Below are 23,283 nucleotides of genomic sequence, written 5' to 3'. Positions count from 1 at the left end.
ACAGACTTCCTGGTCTCTTGTGATTCGGTGGTCTATTTCTCCAGGGGATCCCCCTGACCCAGGAACTGAACCCAGGTCTCCTGCACTGCAGGCAGACTCTTTACCAACTGAGCTACTAGGGAAGCCCAGGTGGTCCACAGGTCTAGTTTTGACCAATGAGTTCTAAGTGGAAGCGATATGTCACTACAATACCAGAGCCCTGAAATGCTGATGCCGAAACCTCCAGGGCTCCCTTTTCTCCCTCCGGCATACCTACCATCAACGTTTGAAGTGGTGACTATTTTGTCAGCCTAGGTCCTTAAGTGATTATAATAAGCAGAGCCTTTCTTTTTGACAACAGACATAGCATGGTGAGAAATAACCCTTTGGTGTTTTAAGGCTTAGATTTAAAAGATTGTTACTGTAGCAAATTACAGCTTATTCTGACTGATACATACACAACAGGAAACATGTAAAAGACTGTTCATAGCACTGTTATTCCCAGTGGCTTTGGAAACCATCCAAATGCCTGTCCCCTGAAGGAGAATGAATAAATTATGATATATTTACTGTGGGCAATTATTCAGCAGAAAGAACAAAATAAATGCAGTGACATATAACAATACATGTGAACTTTAACCAAGTAAGTGAAGTGAAACAATCCAAAGGATTATTTTTCAGTATAGAAAATTATATCAAGATGCCTTTTTATAAAGTTAAAAATACTAAAATGCAAACATAGACTCTTTATGCCAATAGTTGTAATAAAAAGAAAGCAGAAAAGTAGGAAAGTCAACAACACAAGATTCAGGATGGTGGTTCCCTGAAGCAGGAAGAACGAGGGCAGGGGATGGGCGAATCTGCATCATTAGACGCAGGTGACTGGGGGAGAGGGGGACAGTGGAGAATACACGTATTCTATTATTAAAATAGCTCAATGCCAAGTCAGTCATGGGTTGATGATGAATGCTTTGTAGACCAAGATTACAGCTAATCCATAATCCAATTCTATGTGAGATTGGCTTTTTAAAAAAACATATGGGACAGGTTCTATTGCGATTATATTTGAAAAGAGGGCTATATATGTAAACAGATTCTCAAACATCCAGAGGTTGAGTTAAAATGTGGAGGTGGGTGAACCTAGAGCCTGTCATACAGAGTGAAGTATGTCAGAAAGAGAAAAACAAATATATATTAATGCCTATATATGGGATCTAGAAGAAATGGTACTGATGAACCTATTTGCAGGGCAGGAATAGAGACACAGACGCAGGGAATGGACTTGTGGGCACAGATGGGGGATGGAGAGGGTGGGACGAACTGTGAGATTAGAGTAGCATTGAAATATATACACTGCAATGAGTGAAACAGATAGCGAGTGGAAAGTTGCTGCATAGCTCAGGGAGCTCGACCTGGTGCTCTATGAGAGCCTAGAGGAGTGGCAGGGAGGATCAAGAGGAAAGTAATATGTGTGGTTCATGTTATTGTATGGCAGAAACCAGCACAACATTCTAAAGCAATTAATCTCCAATTGAAAACGAATTTTAAAAGAGAGATGGATGTGCACCATTCATTAGCATTAAGCCCTGAGAGTAGGGTGACCTGAAGCTAGAGAATCATTCTATCTGTTGTTCTTTCTATAGGATGGCTCTCAGCCTGAGAGTTCCTGTATCATTCCTTTCCTTATACGATTCTTGGTTGTATACCACAGTTGCAGACTGAGGAGGAGATAATTTCTGCAGGCAACAAAACCAATGAACAAGTATCATGGTTACTGACCTGTTGACCATCCCGTCCCTTTCCCAGGCATTGTTCCTGAGACTGGAAGTAGGAAGGTATGAATGAGACCTCAGGAAGGCAGGGAAGTCACAGTTTGCTGGGACCCAAGGGCAAATAAACCAGTGTCATGAAAACCAAGTCTGTAAACCAGACTGTTGATGGGAGGAGGCGACAGTCAAGCGAAGACCTAAGGTACAAGTAGAATTCATCCAGATAAAGAGTTGGAATTGTGGGGCTCAGGGATACGAGATACTTGAAAAAGAGGGCATATCTCAGGCAGAAGGCAGTGCACATCCCTCTTTAACCATGGGAGATACATTCCAAGACCACCCCCTCCAGTAGATGCCTTCAGCCAGAGTACCAAACCCTATAAAGACTATAGTTTTTTCTCTGCATACACGCATGTGTCAGTTTAATTTATAAACTAGGCACAGTAAGACATTAACAACAATAATAAAACAGAACAGCGACACTAACATATCGGAATAAAAGTTACGTGAATGTGATGCCACGACAGTCAGTCCCATCACCCAGACGGCTGCTAAGTGACTGACGGGTGGGCAGCAGGCACACTACCATCACGTGGGCCAAGGGAATGAGTCCCATGCCAAGCAGGATACAGCAGAACGGCACGCGGTTTCATCACACAAGTCAGAATGGCTGCAATTCCAAGCTTACGAATTGTTTCCTTCCGGAACTCTTCGTCTCATGCATTTTCAGACCACAGTGGACCATGCGGAACTGAAACGACAGGAAGCAAAGCCACGGCTGATGGGAGGCAGCTGTGTGTGTAAACATTCAAAACAAGGAGGTTTTGAGCAACTCTAAACCTTGGCCCGGCTGGACTGAAAAGAGAAAGAGGGACGACGGCAAGAGGAAGCATGAGAACAGATCATGCAGGATCAGGTAGGAGTTTGGACTTGAGCCTGAGGGCACTTAATCATGTTGGTGTGTGCTAATCAGGGGGAAAGTAGCAGAGTTGCTTTTTTTAAAAAATGGTTCTGGGCCATTGTGTGCAGAGTGGATTACAGGGGTGTGTTGCAGGGGGCTCATTTAGAGGGTGTCTCAGCTTACCGTGGGAAACACATGACACATTTATAGGGTTTTATTGAAAAGTTAATGAAAGACTGTTTACACAACCCAGAAAGAATGGTGCAGCACCTGGGGACTAGCGCTAGTGGGAGCCTTTAATACACCAAGCCCAAAAGCTCAAGGGGAGAGAGTTGGAGTCATAGGAAGAGGGGCCATCTAACAGAAGCTGGGACTGTAGACGAACGCAGCCAGTGCCATGAGGGAAGCAGAGAGGAGACCCCTCCCCATGAGCTCAGCCCATGCCTCCCGCTAGCCTGATCTAACCAGAAGACAGATGTCATGAAAACCTCAGAGACGTGGCCTGTGGGGGTCAGCCTCCTGGGGCACAGGGAAGGATGTGGAGGGGCGAATGAAGAAAAGTTTGCACATGAGGCACTGGTGGTGATCCCAGCATTTTGGTGGCCTGGGCTAGGGGCATGACCCAGGAGACAAAGATATGCGGTGACTTGAAAGAGATTTAATAGGTCTGCCTGCATAGCAGCCTTGTGATCAGTGGAAGAATGGGCATAAGAGCACTTCAGACATGGACCATGAAGGAAGAGACCACCTTTCCACCTCCCTGAGGGAGCATGAGGACAGAGGAATCTAATACCCTTCAGCATTCCCTCATTCCTCTGTGGGAGGAGAAGGGCTAGTATAGTAGGTCAGAATCCGACATCCACGGGCCACGCTTCACTAGTGGGGTAGAGTCACTGTCTCGGCGCTTTTACCTAGAATCGTTTTCCCTCTTTTTTCACATCTAGAAGCCTCCTAAGACAGGCTGGCCAATCTCATCCATCGGTGGAGTCGGTCAGCTGAGCCAGGGCCCATCCTGTGGCCATATATCCCATCCAGTGACTGTGGGCAGGTGCATCTGCTCTATATGCCTTGTCTCTCCTCTAGGGGTATAAGATCTAGACTTGCAGAGCTGAAGCGGGGAGGATCTGAATGAAACTGAGAATCCGATCCAAGCCAAATTCTCCAGCCCACCACTACCAGCAATCAGGATTCTAGCTTGATCGCTGGTGTTTACTTTCCCGTTGGTTCCGAGGAAACAAGTGACACCCCCGAACCCCACCATGTGTGCTGTAGGTTGTCCACATGTGCTGTGGTGGTGACCGTCACAGCGGCCCCTGAATGAACCTTTCAAAGGTCAGTCTTCAGCCAGTAAATGTCCACTAATGTCCAGCCCAGCAGGGAAGGCTTTTAGACAGTCGTTGGTCAAAAAGTGGTCTTTTACTCCCAAATGAGAGCCACAGTTCAGAAATACCATCGCTCGTGGCTGTCACTCATTTCATAAAGTACATTAAAGGGAAGTAAATTATGTTCTAAATCACGGGGTTGTGTTAGCAAATTGCAAATAACTAGGACTATGAAAACACAGCTGATGCAAGCTGAGCAGTGATCTACTTTATATGTGTGGGTGTGTGTAAATAATCACTTATATGTGCAAAGTTCACCTCCTGCCTGTCTTGTGCACTGTAACAAAGGATTTAACATAGACCTGTAGACGATCTGGAATAGCATGGGCTCAGAGGAGGATCAGCCAATAAACCCACCCAGCTGAGAAAGGGGAGGGCTTGCATGGGATTAATCGATTTCCTAGAGCAAAGAATCAGCCATACTAAGTTCACGCCATGCATCTGTAGTTTGAAATTATGTTTGTAAACTAAGCTTAATATTGCAGCCTACCAGCCACTTTAAATTTATTCACACCTACTTGTTCCAAACATGATTGAGTGACTGTGCATATTATGAAATATTTGCAATTTATAAAGCCATTCTCTTGTCTTTATATAAAGTCTAAAGTTTAAGAACTCCTGTGAGTATTATAGACAATTAAAGGTGTTTAGTTCAGATATCTGAGCACTGAAACGTTCTCTGTGATGGAAGATAATGCTTATTTCTATCTGAGAGCATCACATTTAAATATGCAGAAGTAGCTGAGCTATAAACATAGAGGATTAGTTACAAGAAGTAGGCAATTCCAATGTCTTTGTCTCAGCATCTGTTTGTGGAGGAACTGAAAGATTCTAGAGCAAGTCGTTTATTTTGGATGATGTCTGGGCTTTCAGATGCTTTAAAACCTCCCAAGTGATTTGCAGTGTGAGTCCAAATTTGAGAATCTGACCCTAGCTAATAGAGATGATACTATTAAACAGTTGACTGAGAAGCTGGAAGCTCTAATCTTTAAAGTGTTTTTTAAAACTGGCCTTAGAAGTCTTATCTTAGACTCTCAATTGACAAATGAGGAAGCTAAATCCCAATAGGTAAACATTCAGCAGTCAAATAGCTGATTGAATATTCTTGAATATGCAAAATATTTGGTGTCTATACCCAGACAGCGTTTAATAAGCCATTGTCTGATGTAGAATCAGATGCGCGTGACCCAAATGTACCAGGCATTTTATTGCCTGACTTAAAAGAAATTTTTATGGCCTTTTCTCTCTTTAATTTTTAAAAACATTGATAGTTCAGTGTCCTGACCACCTCCTTCTAAACAAAGCAAGATTTGGAGGACAAAAATGTAAACGTTTTTTTAAAATCCTCAAACAAGAATTAAGAAGCTTTACAAATCACATGTGAAAAACTACAGACTTTTAGTAAGTAAAAGAATCACATACAGAACTTTGCAGATACAAAAAGAGTACAAGATTGAAGTACTTTTGACTTTTATCTCAACTGTTCGCCAACATATGAAAACTGCCACTACCAACTGCCCTACTTGGGACTAGGTATATTACCATCGCCTTGTGCAGTTCCCCAGGTGTGGAAATTAAAAAGTAACTCATTTATTGGTGCATTGTAGTTCTGGAGAAGCTTGTGTGCATTGAAACAGCATAAGGCACATCTTTAAGAATGGTTTTGTTTGCTTCCAGTCTATTTTGCTTTGCAGAAAATTGCTAAAATAAGTAACATAACTTCATTTCTTCCACTTCAGTGCACCCCACCTTATCTTTATTTTTTTATATTTACTGAATCGGCTGCATCAGGTCTTAGTTGAGACACATGGCATCTTCTGTTGTGGCACACGGACTCTCTAGCTGTGGCTCTAGAGCGTGGGCTCAGAAGTCGTGGTGTGTGGGCTTAGCTGCTCCGTGGTATGGGGGATCTTAGTTCCCTGACCAGGGACTGAACCCATGTGCTTTGCATTGCAAGGCAGATTCTTAACCACTGGACTACCAGGGAAATCCGCTTATCTTATGAAGACAGTCCGACTCCTAGGGAAGGATGAGGCCAGCTCCTGCCTGTAGCCTCGTACAGCCAACACAGACTTGGTTCCCTCGATGTACGATATGCTGCATGGGAAATGCAATGCAATCAATTTCATCCAGTCAAATGTGCCAAGAAACCATCAGTGGCTTTTGGTATTAGTAAAAGGGCTTTCAACTCAAGATCTTTAAAACTGAATAAGGACAAAAAAATAAAACAACCTCTTAAAAGGAAAATTATAGTTTTCCTGTAGGGGTATTTCCAGTATTATAAAGGCAAGCAATTAAATTACCTTTATATTGCCTTTATAATACTGAAATCAAAATATGCTTAGTCTGATTTTGCCTGGAGCCAAGGATCATTTGCTTTATACGTTTCACATTCTCATTCTTGTTTTCATGCTTCAAGACTCCTAGTGAAAAATATTAAGCATTGAAGGGAATAGTCTGTATTTTTCCATACCTTAGGTTTAGCCTAGTGCATAGGAAACTTCACCTGGGACGTTGCTTGAAGTCAACCCTGAGCAGGTAGTGGGAGGCACTTTTGAGAGTTCAGTTCTGCCTGAAGTGACTCCTTTGGGAAAACATGTCCTGTCTCTGGCTCCCTCCCTCTCCCATGTGATGAGAGAGCTCACCTGTGGGATGTGCCTGCAACCTGGAGCAGCCTATTTTGGAGAGCCGGGGCAGAGGGCTAGAGTTTCAACACTATGACCTCTGGGTACTCCTAGCAAAAGTTGCCCCAACTCTGCCACTTTATTCTAAAGTGTCTCACTGTAACATAATAAATATTTGACTTTTGTCCCAGGTTCCTGGCCCAGAGCTCCCAAAACCCTTGGAATTTCCTACCTTTTGTGTGCTAGTGAAATGGCTCCTGGGCTGGAGGAGAAGTCACTAGATAGCTTCAGGATGGGACTAGTTGTCACAAAAACTAACCGCATGATGAGAAGGTTGAAGGCTTCAGCTCCACCCCTCAACCTCCAGGGAAGAAAGAAGAGCAGGAGATTGTGTTCCAATCACCAATGACCAATGATTCAATCAATCCTACCCACATAATGAAATAGCCAAAAGACCCTTAAATGTTGAGGTTCAAGGGACTTTGCAGCTGCTGGACACACTGAGGTGCTGGGCGGGTGGCACTTCTAGGGAAGGCATGGTGCGCTGGGCAACCCCTCATCCTTGCCCTGTGCTTCTTTTCCATTCAGCCGCTAGTGTCAGAGTGGGAGTTGTAGACACCCAGCTGCAGGTGGGTGCCAGTTCTCTACCTGGGATGGTTTAATCTAACTTGACCCTGTCTCTATCTGCGAAAGGACATGACCCACCACCGCTAGGGGCACGCATCCTGGGTTTTCCCCACCTGGAGGTACATGAGTTCCTGGGTGAACAGCACCAAGAGGGAGAAAAGCTTTCTCTCTCAGTCGAAGGTGGTTCTCATGGGCCCAGAGTCTCACTGTGTATCACAGTCTCTCCCAATAAGCAGGTCCAACCTCTGTCACTGTGACTGTGGGGCTCAGACCTCGTGCTACCTTTGTTTACACTTGCTCCTTAAACTTTCCTTTCCTGCCAAAACTGCTCCCCCAATTTCCAAAGCAAAATCTGTCATCTGGTATCTATGTGCTTAGTCAGGTATGTTTGGGAGAGAGGAAGTGGAGGCGTAATCTGCACAATGAGAAAAGCCCAGCTCAGCCAACAACAAGACATTACACAGACAATAAAAAGAAACATTTGCATAGGTATGAATAAAAGAAATCTCAAACAGCCTCCTTTCTCCATCACAGGATGTATAACCATTCTTTTCCTATTCTCTTGCCCCTCTGCTTCCAGATGGATAGACAGAGTTGATGGGTTAGTCATGTCTACTGGTGCCCAAGGTCACAGTGCTCAATTCCAGAAGGCAGAACCAAGAGGCTGAATGTTGCTTCAAATTCTGGTACAATGTAGGCCACCAGAGGCTTGGAAAGGTCCCAGGGTTCAGAGAGACATTGGCTTTTTATTAGTTATTGATTGCTATGTACCAAAATACTGCAGAAGTTAGATTGAAAGGACAAAGAGCTGTTGTAGAGTTTCTAAGGGCCAGGAGTTTGGGAGGGGCTTAGTGTAGTTCCAGCCCATGAGGGGACAGTCAGCTGCTGACCAGGGCACCAGGCATCTGATGCTGGAGAATCTGCTACCAAGCTCACTCACGTGGGTGTTGGCAGGCCTTGGCTCCTCCCAGGCTGTTGGAAAGAGGACCACAGGGGCCTCTCTCTCCATAGGGCTCCCTCCGGATTCAAAATACTTGGCAACTGGCTTCTTCTAGAATAAGTGATCCAAAAGGGGGAGAGGACCCAAAACAACGCTTCAATGTCTTTTATAACTAGAGGTGGCTATGGCTGCATGCTGTTAATCACACAGACCAATCCTGATACAAGGTGGGAGGAGATGACACAAGAGTATGGGGATCACTAGGCATAGGGATCATTGGGGGTGTTTGAGTCTGGGTGTCACTAGATGGGAATCATTGCAGGTCATATTGGAAGCTGGCTACCATCCTCCTGAACCCTCCTACCTAGCAAAGAGTAAGTTTCGGAAGGAGGAGGCCCTAGTCCAGCTAGCAATCAAGGAATAATGGCCACGCTTCTCAGTTCAGCTCCTGTTCCTTGCGCTTCTCTAAGGAACATTGTGGACTGGAGGAATCACTGACACACTAGAGTCCCACAGAAATGCCATCTAGTGTTATTAAACTCCTCCTCCTCTTGGACAGTCATGGCAGACAAAGTGGGTACGTTCACAGAATCTGGGAACCAACCACTACATTATTAATAGAAGGTTATGGTCTCTCTGAGACATTAAATTGTGGAAGTGGCTGCACCTGTTATGAGTCTCTGCTGACTAATCTTGCTCCACCTGGAGAGGGAAGGGCTATGACCTGGGCCAGAGAAAATGCAATTCCAAACAAGCCCTTTAATCTTTGTGGGTAGAATGGCTTCTGCCATCACAACTGTTCCTCCTTCATCTCAAAATACTCATTCTTAGATGCTTCTCAGGATATGTTTTGCTTCACCAGTGGGGAACTGATGTTGCCAGCAAACTGATAGAAAAGAGAGATTGGGCGCTGCCTTTGGAGTAGTCGAGTCAGCCATGGCCTGGGGGATCCAAAGGCTGAGGAAAGAGTATGGTCCTGAGAGCCCAATGCATTGCATTGGGTTTTTGGAGCATAAGCAAGGGGACAGGTTCTATAGCTCTTCAAGTGGGGTTTCTGCAAGGTTTGGAAAGAAGTGGCAAAGGTCATTGAGTTCACTGGACTACTACTATGTTAAAAAAAAATTTGCATCAGGACAAGCTAGAGTGTTTGGGCTTCCCAGGTGTCACAGTGGTTAAGAACTTTCCTGCCAATGCAGAAGGCACAAGAGATGCAGGTCCAATCCCTGGGCCAGGAAGATCTCCTGGAGAAGGAAATGACAGCTCACTCCAGTATTCTTGCCTGGAAAAGTCCATGAACAGAGGACCCTAGTGGGCCACAGTACCAGCAGTTGCAAAACGCTGGACATGACTGAGTGGCTGAGCACACACACAAGCTAGACTGTACTGTAATAACACATACTCTCTCCATTTTGGTGGCTTAAAGATAGATTTTTCTGTCATACATTGTGTTCATAATGGATTAACTTGGTGGTTGTCATCATAGTCACTCAGGGACCCAGACTGGTGAAGCATCTAAAATTTTGAACTGGACAGCTCATCTCACCAGAAGCAAAGAGCTCTCCTGGGGAGTCTCACACCAGATAGTGTGTTTGGGCTTCAATGTTGGGCTACAGACAGACACACATCTCTCCCAGTCATTCCGACTCAAGATTCATTGGCTAAGCTAGTCATGTCATAACACCCTAACCAACCACAGGGAACCAGGAATGGGAAAGATGGATAAATATTTGGTGAACAGCATTATTGACGAGCGCTCTGGCATCCAGTGAGGCTGAAACTCAGATTTCTTCTTCTCTTTTTGCTTTCTTGTCTCCCTTAATTTCCCCCAGGTAGCACTTCGTCTGTGTTAGTGTCGACAGCTGGCAACAGCAATGTGGGTCTAGAGACTGTAATAAGCACTGTGTTCTAGAAACATCACTCTTGTTTAGAGACTGCTATTGTACCTAAATGGCATGGATCTAGGATTGGTTCTATGACATCCCTGTGTCTTATTACCCTTTGGAACTTTGGGAAAGGGGAACAGATGAGAATTCAAGTTGGAATTAATTCAACAATGCAGGTGCTGGAATGACTCCATTTACATTGGTGGAAGATATCCCAGAATCCTGCTGCTAGAGAAGGACCTAGGCTGCCTGGTACCAGGTATTGAAGTGTGAAGTCAAGATCACAGCAAGTACCAGGAGGCAACACCAATGGATCAAAGAAGAGAATGTACTTAAAGGGACTATCCGAGGTATGGACAGAATCAAGAGACTCAACAAGGAGGTTGAGCCACCCAAGGCTGTCAGCAGAAGAAACCTGGTAATACCCTTAAATAAGAAAGGAGAGGAAAAAATGCTATCTTAGCCCCGTGAAAGAGAGAACTGGGGAGAAGGGGCTTCCAGATAGAAATCTACAGTTGTTTAGGTAAACAGCCACTGCTGGAAATGTGTCCCAATGCAGGGAGAAAGCTGGAAGAAATATTCCAATCTCTCTTCCCCTCCAGTCTGTCAATGGTGCTCATTGGCCAAACCTAACGAGAAGCCAGCAAGCAAGGGACCTCCAATGGTGCAGTTTCCAGGGACCACCTCCCAGGGCAGAAAAGGACCCAAGAAAGGGGAGTGGAGCATGCAGGGATGTAAACAGAATCAACACAGCGAGGCTGTCTCTAGTCGATTGAGATAAATTAGGAAATTACAAAGAGACTTGCTTCTAATTTCTCTGAGACTTTTAATTTCCCCCAGGGATGAGAGATTCTGTTTTCTCCATGGCAACAAAGAAAGGGAGAGTTTGTTACTAGAACTTAAATATCTCTGAGAGAATTTAATAAAGGGTGGGGATTCATATGGTTTCAATTTGGGACTATTTCTATATTGTGGCCATTATACATGGGTTACTTTGCTGTTCTAGTGAACTTTGCTGCTCTAGATTTTTCTATCAGTTCAGTTGCTCAGTCATGTCCAACTCTTTATGACCCCATGGACTGCAGCACGCCAGGCTTCCCTGTCCATCACCAACTCCTGGAGCTTGCTCAAACTCATGTCCATTGAGTCATTGATGCCATCCAACCATCTAATCCTCTGTCGTCCCCTTCCCCTCCTGCCCTCAATCCTTCCCAGCATCAGAGTCTTTTCTAATGAGTCAATTCTTTGCATCAGGTAGCCAAAGTATTGGAGCTTTAGCATCAGTCCTTTCAATGAATATTCAGGATTTATTTCCTTTAGGATGGACTAGTTTGACCTCCTTACAGTCCAAGGGACTCTCAAGAGTCTTCTCCAACACCACAGTTCAAAACATCAATTCTTCAGTGCTCAGGTTTCTTTATGGTCCAGCTCTCACATTATACATGACTACTGGAAAACCATAGCTTTGACTAGACAAACCTTTGTCAGTAATGAGTCTGCATTTTAACATGCTGTCTTAGGTTTGTCATAGGCTTGTCGTTATTTGGTTGGGAAATACAATAGGAGGTCAACCTTTGGTAACTCTCTGATTTGAGGCTAAAATGTCATATTCTATTTTTTTTGAGATGTTTCTAGAAGCAACAGCTGCTGCTGCTACTGCTGCTAAGTCACTTCAGTCATGTCCAACTCTGTGCGACCCCATAGACGGCAGCCCACCAGGCTCCCCTATCCCTGAGTTTCTCCAGGCAAGAACACTGGAGTGGGTTGCCATTTCCTTCTCCAATGCATGAAAGTGAAAAGTGAAAATGAAGTCGCTCAGTCGTGTCCAACTCTTAGCGACCCCATGGGCTGCAGCCTACCAGGCTCCTCTGTCCATGGGATTTTCCAGGCAAGAGTACTGGAGTGGGGTGCCATTGCCAACAGAACTGCTCATTTCTCTAGTCCCAAGAGTTTATAAAAATTAGTGGTCAATGTCAGGGCACAGCCTCAGAGATTTCCCTTGATAACTGTTGCTCTCCCCCGCTGAAGGAGGTTGTCTCATTCCTGGTTGACCAGAGCCATGAGTGAAAACCATAACCTTGAGCTCACTGGGCCAACAGAAATGAAAGTGAGTAAACGCAGAGTAAAGAGTTCTACTAATCAACCTGCTTCTTCCTAACTCTACTCACCACCGAGGAGGATTTGTTATCTGCCCTGACGGCTGAGATTGGGTCTCACTTCCTAGTTGGGGAAGAACTGGGCCTCCTGGGGGTTGCTGACCCAGTGCACCAATTCTGTGACTTGGAATAAGTGGGGCCTTCGGGAAGTGTTGTGATCTTTATTGTGTGGGTGTTAGTTGTTTAGTCATTCAGTCCTGTCCAACTCTTTGTGACCCCCATGGACTGTAGCCTGCCAGGCTCCCCTGCCCATGGGATTTCCCAGGCAAGAATATTGGAGTGGGTTTCCATTTCATCCTCCAGGGGATCTTCCCAACCCAGGGATCGAACCCAGGTCTCCTGCACTGCAAGCAGATTCTTTTCCACTGAGCCACCAGTGGAAGCTCATTGTGTGGGTAACTTCATTACATTCTTCCTTGTAGTTTGAAGCTCTGCTCTTTTTCTAAGCACATAGACCACTGATCTATGACTTTTGACTTCAACTAGGGTACTAGCTCTACTTAAACCTCAAAGCCAAGCCTTGTGCATAATTCAGGCCTCCGTTTCAGGTTTACATGTCCCTGACCTAGCTAATAGAAGCAGCACTGTCTACTTTTCCTAAATGTGTCCTCTGGGTCCCTGGGGAGCTGATGAGTAGAGATCTATTCTCACTTGCTCAGCATCCTTTCTCCCCCCTAAATACCAATTTTGTTTAGTAACAACACTTTTCTTTTGAAGAATTCTCCTCCTCTACTGCAATTAGGCAGTTTGAGCAGCAAGTTGTCAGTCATAGGCTATGGGTGGACACATGACCCAAGATAGACCAATCAGGGCGCCTGGTTCCTTGGCAACAGGAATGATTGGCCCTGCTTTGATCACATGCCCCTCTTCTGCAATATCACTTTTTGTGGTTGTTAAGTCCTTGTTGAGAAGAGCCTTTTCCTTTCTGGCAGTGAAATTGACACGTGATGCATGGAGAAAGTCAGCCTTCCACAGGGCACAATGAATTTGACACTTAGAGCAGCAGAGCAGAGCCATGAGAATTTTCTAGGGAGATCAGTTCAGTTCAGTTCAGTTGCTCAATCGTGTCCGACTCTTTGCGAGCCCATGAACCACAGCACGCCAGGCCTCCCTGTCCATCACCAACTCCCGGAGTTGACTCAGACTCATGTCCATCGAGTCAGTGATGCCATCCAGCCATCTCATCCTCTGTTGTCCCCTTCTCCTCCTGCCCCCAATCCCTCCCAGCATCAGAGTCTTTTCCAATGAGTCAACTCTTCACATGAGGTGGCCAAACTATTGGAGTTTCAGCTTCAGCATCATTCCCTCCAAAGAAATCCCAGGGCTGATCTCCTTCAGAAGGGACTGGTTGGATCTCCTTGCAGTCCAAGGGACTCTCAAGAGTCTTCTCCAACACCACAGTTCAAAAGCATCAGTTCTTTGGCACTCTGCCTTCTTCACAGTCCAACTCTCACATCCATACATGACCACAGGAAAAACCACAGCCTTGACTAGACGGACCTTGAAATCCTTAATTCCAATCTTCCCCCAGCTGCACTTGCACCCTTCCTCATGCCAGTGACATCTTCTTTGTGTGTTGAGTAGATTTAATTGGATTCTGTGGCAACCAAGAGAGTCCTTACTGATCTAGCAGGGGACTGTTAGAAATGCCCACGTACCCGGCCGTCCTCAGGACCCTGGCCATAATACCACCTCCAAACCTACATCCTTAACAGCATAGAGGAGACAGTGCAGTGGCACACAGCCAGCAGTGATCAAATCTCCTAAATGGGTCAGAGATTGCTTCCCAAAGAAGCAGTTCAGAGGTCATTAATACATAGGTTTCTGAACACAAAGCTCCTTAAACTCTGCATGGTACTGTTTTAAGTGTAGAGATGTAAAAGGAAGGAAATCCTGTAACACAGGGAATATCTTACGTCATGCTGTAGATTAGAACTTTATCCCACAAGTCAAAGGGAACCTCAGTGTAGCTGCTCTCTAAGACTCACGACCTCTTATTGCTCTGCTCCGATTGGCACTTCTTGTTTTGATTCTAAAAAAAAAAAAGAAAAAAAGCTTCTACGGTTCTAGAAGCAGAACCTAGAGTCACTGCATTGTCCCTAAAAGTCTGGGGCAAGGAGAATGGGACAGGGCTAGTCGTTGGTATGCTCAGAGCAAATCGCCCCGCCTCCCCATCCTCTACCTTCCCATCTGTGAAATGACATTTTTCCATGGAGCCCCCTCTATTCGCCAAGAAACCTTTGCAGACTCATGTGCTGACTGACGCCGCCATCTAGTGGGCACCTTTGGAAATCATTCTGCAGGATCACACCCCCGCTCCACCCTCCAGCCCTCCAGCTGCCTCTGTACCTCATCAACCTAGGAGACAGGGATGCCCTGTCCTCTCTGCCTGGTCCCTCACTGATTGTCTCTCTAAATTCAGGCTCTCTTCCCCTCGTCTTCTCACCCCTGTGCACATGAACACAATTCTCTACCTGGAAATATGGGGCTCTACACCTTGCAAGCGATGCTCCCGTACCATCCTCCACGGCCCTTGTCATTAACATAGAGAGATGGCAATACCAGCAGAACGTGGCATTTCTCCGGGCCCCTCATTAGCTATTTTTGAATGACCTTCAGCCCCCTCTTATTCCTTCTCAGTGATTTTGGGAATTGTGCGTGCTAGTCAACAACTCCAGTCATCTTGGTAACAGTAATGTCTGCCATATTCGCTTAAAAAATAACAAGCTCTAGCTCCCTGGGCTGATGTGTCCTTCTGCACTTCATTCGTGAGTACCAGCCCCTCCCCTTGCTTGATGAGCTACCAAAGCCCATGTAAGACATTAGGGGCCCTATATCCATGCTGAAAGGGCCAGCGTCACTAGATATGCCATAACGTCTGATATACTGATGCCATTGTCAAGGACACTGCTATCCAAATTTGCTATTACCGAGACAACACCCCTCCCCCATGTCTCCTCCCCACCAGCAGTGGTGACCAAGAGCACGCTCACACATGTCTTATGAGGACATCAGGAGATAAGGTGTCTGCTGTATAGTCCAAATATTTCCAAAGAGGAAAATTACCCCTATTTCCAGTTCTTGACCCCAGCTTCTGTTTACAACTCTTTTGGCCCTGGGGTCAGAATAGCAACACCTCTATTAGTGGCCTCAGGCACAGCTCCGGCCCAGCAAGTTGATTCTTCCATTCCCCACAATTTAAACCTGGAGCATGGCCAGGCCGAAGGCTGGAAGGAGAAGAGCAGCTACAGAGCCGAGCCTTGTGTCTGTCTGTCTGTTGCTCATCTTGGGAAAAGGGTAGTTGATGCAAGAGCCCCTGAGCAGACTCCTGGCACCATTCCTGGTGGATTTCTAGGACCAGGAAGTTCCTTGAACATCATCTACTTCAGCTTGAATCTCAGTTGGAGGAAGAGGGGAGAGAGGAGCTGGTAGAAGGGAGAAAGAGACAAAGATAAAGAGGATATAGTCAAAATTTTATGACAAAAAAACAATTGTCTGCTCTTTGAAGTCATTTGTTGATCTCTTAACATGACTCCCTGCCTTCTTTCATGTGTGAAATTGAAATCATTGAAATTTTTTTACACTTAACCTATTAATGAATGTAATACTGTGCCCAAGACAATTTCAGGATTCATAGAACACAATCAGGTCATAGCATACTGAAAATAGTCTGTTATTGGGCCACTAATTTTAAGTTCCACAAACATCTTTCCATCCCTTTATGATGTGCCTAGGATTTTAGTATAGATGATCTTATTTGAAGTTAAGCTTAAAAGTCTGCAGTTGAGGACTTTTATGAAGATGAGGCCCACTGCCACCTGCAGAGATCTTGTTTGTGACCTTCCCTGTCCTTTAAGAATGTACCCTTTGCCTCTGAGTTGTGAAGCTCAGTTAACACTTATGAAATCATTGAAATGGACTGACTTGCCATCTGTTCAGTTCTGCCAGCAGTGAAACAGATGCAAAATAAGCAAGACAAAACAAACACCCTTCCCTCTGTTTTGGGGAATGATTTTGCAAGGCTGCATTATCAGCACAAATCCCAAGGATTATGTTTCTTCTTTCCTGGCAGCACAGGACTCCACCCTGCTTTCCTGAGATGCTAGGCCTCTTTTCCCCACCCCATCACTAGGGAAAGAACATGGAAAGAGGGGAGGGGAGGGTTGAAAGGGTTTCCAGGGGTAGAAGTGGAACTGGCCTGAGGGGAGGCAAGTGGTCCGGTCCATGGAGCAGAAGACCTGGCTCACGCGCTGACCACTGTTCATTCAGCAGTCTCTCACTGCATGCTTCCTGTGTGCCAAGACTTGCGTTGGGTGCAAGAAACCGACATGTCAGCAGAGTATCATGACTAGGAGAAGATATCTAGCAGATGAATCTGGATGTGTATGCAAATCTGTAGCATCAGTAAAGGAGGAAGCAATTCAGCAGTTGGAGTGAGTAGCTCAGAGCAGCAGAAATTGGAAGGGCAATTTCAAAAGGTTCTGCAGAGGCATTTAGAACTCGTATGCATCTGAAATCCTACAGTGTCGGAAACTGAGGAGAATCAGGGAAACACTAGTGGAACCTACCCGTTGTGCCCGTGAGGTGGTTGAGTCTTGATTCTGACACCACTTTCTGGGCAACATCAGGCAAATTTTTCTACCGCCAATTCAGGTGGCCTGATTTGCATGGTCCCAAATCCCTCTGAGGTTGGAGGAGCCCGTGTGGCAATGAGTAGAAGGAATTGTTGACAGTAAGATGTCAACACGGCAAGAGAACGTGATGTCCTTGTTGCAGTCTTTGGAAAACCCAAGGAGCCAGAATAAGGATGTGCACTTGTAGAGCCTGGAGATTGGGTGTCCTCATTCACCAATGAATAGAATGTCTGGTATGTGCTAAACTATTTACAGAACGCTAAAAAAAAAAAAAAAAAGCTCCCGTTCTGAAAAAAATCATAATTATACAGTGTATTCACATTTTCCTTTCTCCAGATTCTCCAACTCCAATATTCCTTTTTTGACTAAGCTCCTTTCTTCCATCCCACCCTCTGCCCACACTTACTGGTCACCAACCACCCCACCAGCCATTGCCAAGTTTACCCAGGCTCCCGACCTCTGCCCCCTCATGTCTGCCTTTGAACCCATGGCCAGCTGTACCAGCTGTATTCTCACCAACCCTCTCAACTCCCCAGTGCCCTTGACCTTTGCTCTCTCCACCCTGCCAGTTGCCAGTTTCCAGTTTGGGCTCAACTATGCTGCCTTCCATTCTTTGAATAAATATTCATTAAATACCTACTGGATTTCCCAGGTGGCTCAGTGGTACCAGACTAAAGTCCATGGGTTTGCAAAAGAGTCAGACATGAATTGGCGACCAAGCAATAGGTTCCTGCTATTACCTAGATACTTTTCTAGGTGCTGAAGCTACATCAGTGAGGAGCAAAATTCCTCCTGGGGCTTATGTTCTACTGGTGGTAGATAATTTTCACTGAAGGAATAAATATATAGTGAAAAGTAAGCAAGTAATACAAGGTCATATGATGATTAGGGCTACAAAAAATAATAAGAGTGGCCAGGGAAAGACTCTTTTAACCTGAATGGAGTATAAGAGTGAGGCAGGAGGGAACTTCCCTGGTGGTCTGGTGGATAAGAACCCGCTTGCCAATGCAGGGGGCACAGGTTCAATCCCTGGTCCAGGGAGATCCCACATGCCGCAGGGCAACTACTGAGCCTGTGTGCCTAGAGCCTGTGCTCAGAAGCAAGAAGCCACTGCAATGAGAAGCCGGAGCACCACCGCTAGAGAAAGCCCACCATCGAAGACCCAGTGTAGTTATAAATAAATGTCATTTAAAAAAAAAAAAAAGTGAGGCAGGAGAATATCTTGGGTTAGAAAAACGCAGGAAGAATCAATGTACATTCCCACCAATGGTGCAAGAGGGTTCTCTTCTTTCCACACCGCCTGCAGCATTTATTGCTTGTAGGTTTTTTTGTTTTTCGTTTTTGATGATGATGGCCGTTCTGACCAGTGTGAAGTGATACCTCACTGTAGTTTTGATTTGCATTTCTCTAATAATTAGTGATGTTGAGCATCTTTTCATATACCTTTTGGCCCTGTATGTCTTCCTTGGAGAAATGTCTACTTAGGTCTTCCACCCATTTTTTGGTTGGATTGTTTGTTGTTTTGATATTGATCTACGTAAGCCGTTTGCGTATTTTGGAGATTAATCCTTTGTCAATTTCTTCATTTACAAATATTTTCTCCCATTCTGAGGGTTCTTTTCATCTCAGTTATGGTTTCCTTTGTTGTGCACAAGCTTTTAAGTTTAATTAGATTGAATTTGTTTATTCTTGGTTTTATTTTCATTACTCTAGGAGGTGGGTCAAATAAGGTCTTGCTGTGATTTATGCCAAAGAGTGTTTTTCCGATGTTTTCCTCTAAGAATTTTATAGTGTTTGGTCTTATGTTTAGGTCTTTAATCCATTTTGAGTTTATTTTTGTGCATGGTGTTAGGTAGTGTTCCAAAATAAAATTTTTTTAAAATTCCAGAAAGAGACCCTGAGGGGAGAAATGTGGTTGGTATATTTGTTGTTGTTTAGTCACTAAATCGTGCCAAATTTTTTGCAACCCCATGGACTATAGCCCACCAGGTTCCTCTGTCCATGGGATTTTCCAGGCAAGAATACTGAAGTGGGCTGCCATTTCCTTCTCCAGGGGATCTTCTTAACCCAGGGATCAAACCTTCATCTCCTGCATTGGCAGGTAGATTCTAAATGGGGATGGTTTGGTGAGTTGATAGAAAGGAAAGGAAGTAGGAAATGGAACTAGGGCCAGCTCAGATGGCGCCTTGGGGGCCATATTGAGTTTCTATTCTAACTGTGATGGGAAGTCATTCCCAGAGGGAGAATTTGAGTAGGAGAATGACATGATCACTGGAGAACAGAGTTGAGCGCTATTGCAGGAATGCTGGGGAGGAGTGTTATATTGGCTTATATTAGGAGGTGCCTGTCATTGGGAGTGATAGAGTGCTCAGGGGCAGGACAGAGACGCATGGGTAGAACTGACAGGATCTGCTGATGAGTTGAATGTGACTCAGAAGGGAAAGATGACAAGACAGACTCAGGGATGACGCCAAGATGAAGAGAATTGTCACTTTATGAGATGAGGAATCATGGGGGAGGAGTAGGCTGGCAGAGGATGAAGGGGGAATCAAAAGTCATTCCTTTTACTTGTTTGAGATGCCTGCTGGATATCCAAGTAGAGATATTAAGTGGGCTGTTTGATAGACAGTATCAGTAGGGCGTCCTCAGATTACCAATGACATTTAAAACCAAGATGCCAGAGGAGATCACCCAAGGGGCGGAAGTACACAGAGAGGTTCAGAGTCTGGGCCTCAGCGACACCCCTACATTTAGAGGTCTGGAAGAGTGGACCCACCTAGCCAACTAAGACTGGGGCAAAGTAGTCAGCGGGGGCAGAAGGAATACCAGGTGAGCACAGGGTCCTAGAAGGAAGGGAGAAGATGTCAGAAAGGAACCTCTGGTTTTCTCCACACCTTCTGGGCAGCCACTAAGATCATGAGCCAACCCATAGAGCGAGGGAGCTCACTTCCCCCACACATTCTTCCTTTCCTGCCCCCTAGTGAGCTCTCCTCTTAGTCCTCTCCGGGTAGTTTTCTTGGCCAGGGCCTACAGTATTTTTCCACTTTCCCACCCTCCAATGCCATCACATCTCACAGGCATCCTCTCATTTCCCTCTTAGGTCAGAGGAGCAGAGCAGTACCCTCCTCGTTTTCTTTGGGCATTTCTATCCTTGCCTCCTTAATTCCCAATATCCCAGCTCCCAGTACAGATCTAACTGCTCACCCTGCCTTGATCTGGCTGCCCAGTCCCAGTCATGAAAACAGAAATACAGGTTTGCCCTAATGTGGACAGGCTCCTATATCCCTCTCAAAATTTACCTTCTACCAGAATTATATTAATAAAACCCAAACGTAGTGATCATAGTGTTTTCCCTGTTCAAAAAAACCTTCAGAGAATTCCTTCAGGAGAAATTCCACATTGATTGCAGGGCCTTCAGGTCAGGCCCCTGCTGTCTGACTCCCCAGCCCTCCATCCTAGCCTCATCTGGTGCAGTAGATGATGCCCGCTTCTTCCACAGGGGTATATGATCTCCAAAACTACCATGTACTTTCTTGACCACAGGCCAAGCTAATCCCTGTGCCTGGATTCTACAATGGAGCCTTCAAAGGTCAGCTGAAACCTCATCACCTTTGATGTTTTCCAGACCGTCTCCTCCCACACAGAGCTCGGCCTTGCTGGGTTTTTAAAGGGGTGGGAGGAAGGCTTTCCAACACTTGGGTGAATTTTCCATCACTGAAGTATATATTCTCATCTTCATAAATTTAGAAAACATAGGTTGTACTGAACCAAATACCCTCATAACCACAAAGGGTACGTTTCCAAGCTCACAGCCTGACGTGCTGATAGCCCAAAGCCACACCCACCTGGATTGGTGTCTGCTTTCCCACGGTTCTCTCAGGGCCTCTCTCCCTGCAGGTCCTGTTCTAGTCTTACCAGCTGACCTGGGCGTCTCATAGTCCTAAACCAACCACTACCGAAAACGAACAAAACCCAGCTCTTTCGCCAAGACACATAGTTCTCACGAGTGTAAACCTGAGAAGTTCTAATGGAAGTCTCAGAAGAACAGAACAGAGGAACTGAGGGTGGGACAAGGGGAAAGGAAATCACTAAGAAAATAACAGCTAAGAACATGTCATTAAATTGAAAGAGCCCAGCAAGTATTAAGCAGGCAAAAAATCGAAAATACACACACCTATGTATCTACTAGTTGCGGTTTCTGTATTTTAAGAATGAGAAAATTTCAAACTGTTTTTGCAAAGAAACAATAAAGACCTCATCAACAGTTCTGGATACTAAAGGACAATGGAGCAATGCCATCAAAAACTGGGGAGCAAATGACTGGGAATAGGATTCTAGGTGCAAAAAAATCAAATGTGAGGTGAAATTAAGATGTTGTGCAAGTTTGGGTCCTGTAAGAAACACGCCAAGACGGAGTTGTGTAAGAAGTATATGAAGCAAACACCTAAAGAGATAAAGGCACCCAAGAGGGTGTCTGAGGCTTCAGACCAAGGACCACAAGGCTAATCTGACTCCAGGGAAGAGGGAAAGGAAAGGAAGAAGGGTGGGAGTGTCTTAGACTGCAGAGAAAGTTTAGAAGCACTCAAAAAGTCTTCCAGGAAGTCCTCAAGCTCAAGTGGAGTCCCTGGTCTCCCTGCTCATCATTGGCTGGAGGCAGCCTATGGGAAGGCTTAGCATGAACTCTGTGGTGGATCTCACAGCAGCCGTGGGGACCACGGGTCCATCATGCTCTCTGCAGTCAGAGATCCAAAGGGTGTGCATTCATGACAGTCGCTCATGTGTTCTGATGTATAAAGATCCAGAAAGTTTGCTACCCACTAGCCCTGTGTGTTAAAAATGAAAAAATGTACTTTACCAAAAGGAATCCAAAAAGATGGAGCGAAATCTGAGACATGATAGCCACGGAGTACATCCCAGAACCAGCAAAGGAAGCTGAGTGATTATGAAAAGAAAATGCCTGTAACCTCATAGCCTGGCCCAGTCCCCTTCAAGGGAAACCAGTTAAATATGTGGTCTGCCTTGTGGCTCTGCGGTAAAGAACCCACTTGCCAATGCAGGAGATGCAGGTTTGACCTCTGGGTCGAACCTACCAAACATGAGCGCTTAGCCTAATCTACCTTAAATGTGCTTAGGAGCCTTACATTAACACACAGTTGGGCAACATCATCTAACACAAAGCCTACTTTATTATAAAGTATTGAATATCTCCTACAACTTATTGAATAATGTACTGAAAGTAAAAAAAAAAAAAAAGTTGTATGTTTATAACAACCCTTAACAGGATGGTTAAGTGCGTATATATGTATGTGTGTGTATGTGTATATATATTTTACTTTCATGATAGCATGGCTGACTGGGAGCAGCAGCATCACTGGAGAGTATCATGTCACATAAGTCTAGCCCAAGAAAAGATCAAAATTCAAAATTCTAAGTTTGGTTGCTATACAATGCATATTATTTTTGTGCCATTGTAAATTGTAAATCAGAGACTGTCTGTATTCTCCATTACTTGGGCTATATACATGGATTAACTTTTGTCATTTTAAGATCTTAACCATATAAAAGACCTTCTAGGAATAAATATGTTATTTGGGGAAAAGTGTAGGAAATTCCCTGGTGATCCAGCACTTTCACTGCCAAGGCTCAGGTTTGGTCCCTGATCGGGGAACTAAGATCCTATATACCATGAGGTTTAGCCAAATGAAAAAGTGTAAAAATAGAACCTTTAAGTGCTCCGCAGGAAACAACCCAGCTATCATTCTTGTTTGTGTGTGTCTGTGTGCAGCTCAGTCGTGTCCGACTCTTTGCGACCCCATGGACTGTAGCCCACCAGTCTCCCCTGTCTACAGGGTTTTCCAGGCAGGAATACTGAAGTGGGCTGCCATTTCCTCCTGCAGCTCTCTTTCTTAGGAAAAAATATTGATGCCACCCTTAACCTGAGTACAGATTTCTTAGACTAAGATGTCATACCAGTATTAGTATTACTAGTGGTCCGATTAGCATTGCTAAGTATGGCATTGTCAGAACTTCTTTTGTCTGGACAAGCGGCAACCCGCTCCAGTATTCTTGCCTGGGAAATCCCACGGATAGAGAGCCAGCAGGCTAGAGTCCATGAGGCGACACATAGTCAGTCACAACTGATTGACTAACACACTTTAGCTTTTTGGTTTCTGGAATATTCAGCTTCAAACCTGGGATTTATGTGGCAAAAAGAAAACCCAGGAAATACTACTTTTTGGTCCCTAGCCACTCAGCCTCCTCTCTACTTTTCAGAGTTGTCTTAGGTTTGTGTTATATTTAATGTTCAGGGTTCTTGGTTGTACTCTGAGTAGAGACTAGGGAAAAGTATATTTATTCTATCGTGTATTTTATCAGAAGTCTGAATTAC

General features: G+C 45.0%; 1 protein-coding gene across 6 annotated transcripts in view; it reads left to right on the top strand.

Moving 5' to 3' along the window:
• Positions 1–2,381: 2,381 nt before the first annotated feature.
• MOCS1 (molybdenum cofactor synthesis 1) overlaps positions 2,382–23,283 on the top strand; it is a 92,485-nt gene continuing 71,583 nt past the window's right edge. For 2 of the 6 annotated variants that reach the window (XM_069563975.1, XM_069563980.1), the window contains exon 1: positions 2,382–2,664. Coding sequence is in view for 2 of the 6 variants with exons in the window: in XM_069563974.1 (XP_069420075.1) it covers positions 2,653–2,664 (12 nt within the window). In the remaining 4 variants the exon portion in view is untranslated. The remainder of the gene's footprint in view (positions 2,665–23,283) is intronic. The other 4 variants (XM_069563974.1, XM_069563976.1, XM_069563979.1 and 1 more) reach the window with 4 other exon arrangements.

Source organism: Ovis canadensis, chromosome 20 (assembly GCF_042477335.2).
Source record: "Ovis canadensis isolate MfBH-ARS-UI-01 breed Bighorn chromosome 20, ARS-UI_OviCan_v2, whole genome shotgun sequence".
NCBI classification, from domain to species: domain Eukaryota; kingdom Metazoa; phylum Chordata; class Mammalia; order Artiodactyla; family Bovidae; genus Ovis; species Ovis canadensis.
Note: the sequence above shows the minus strand (reverse complement) of the source record. Positions and strands in the feature narration are given on the sequence as shown.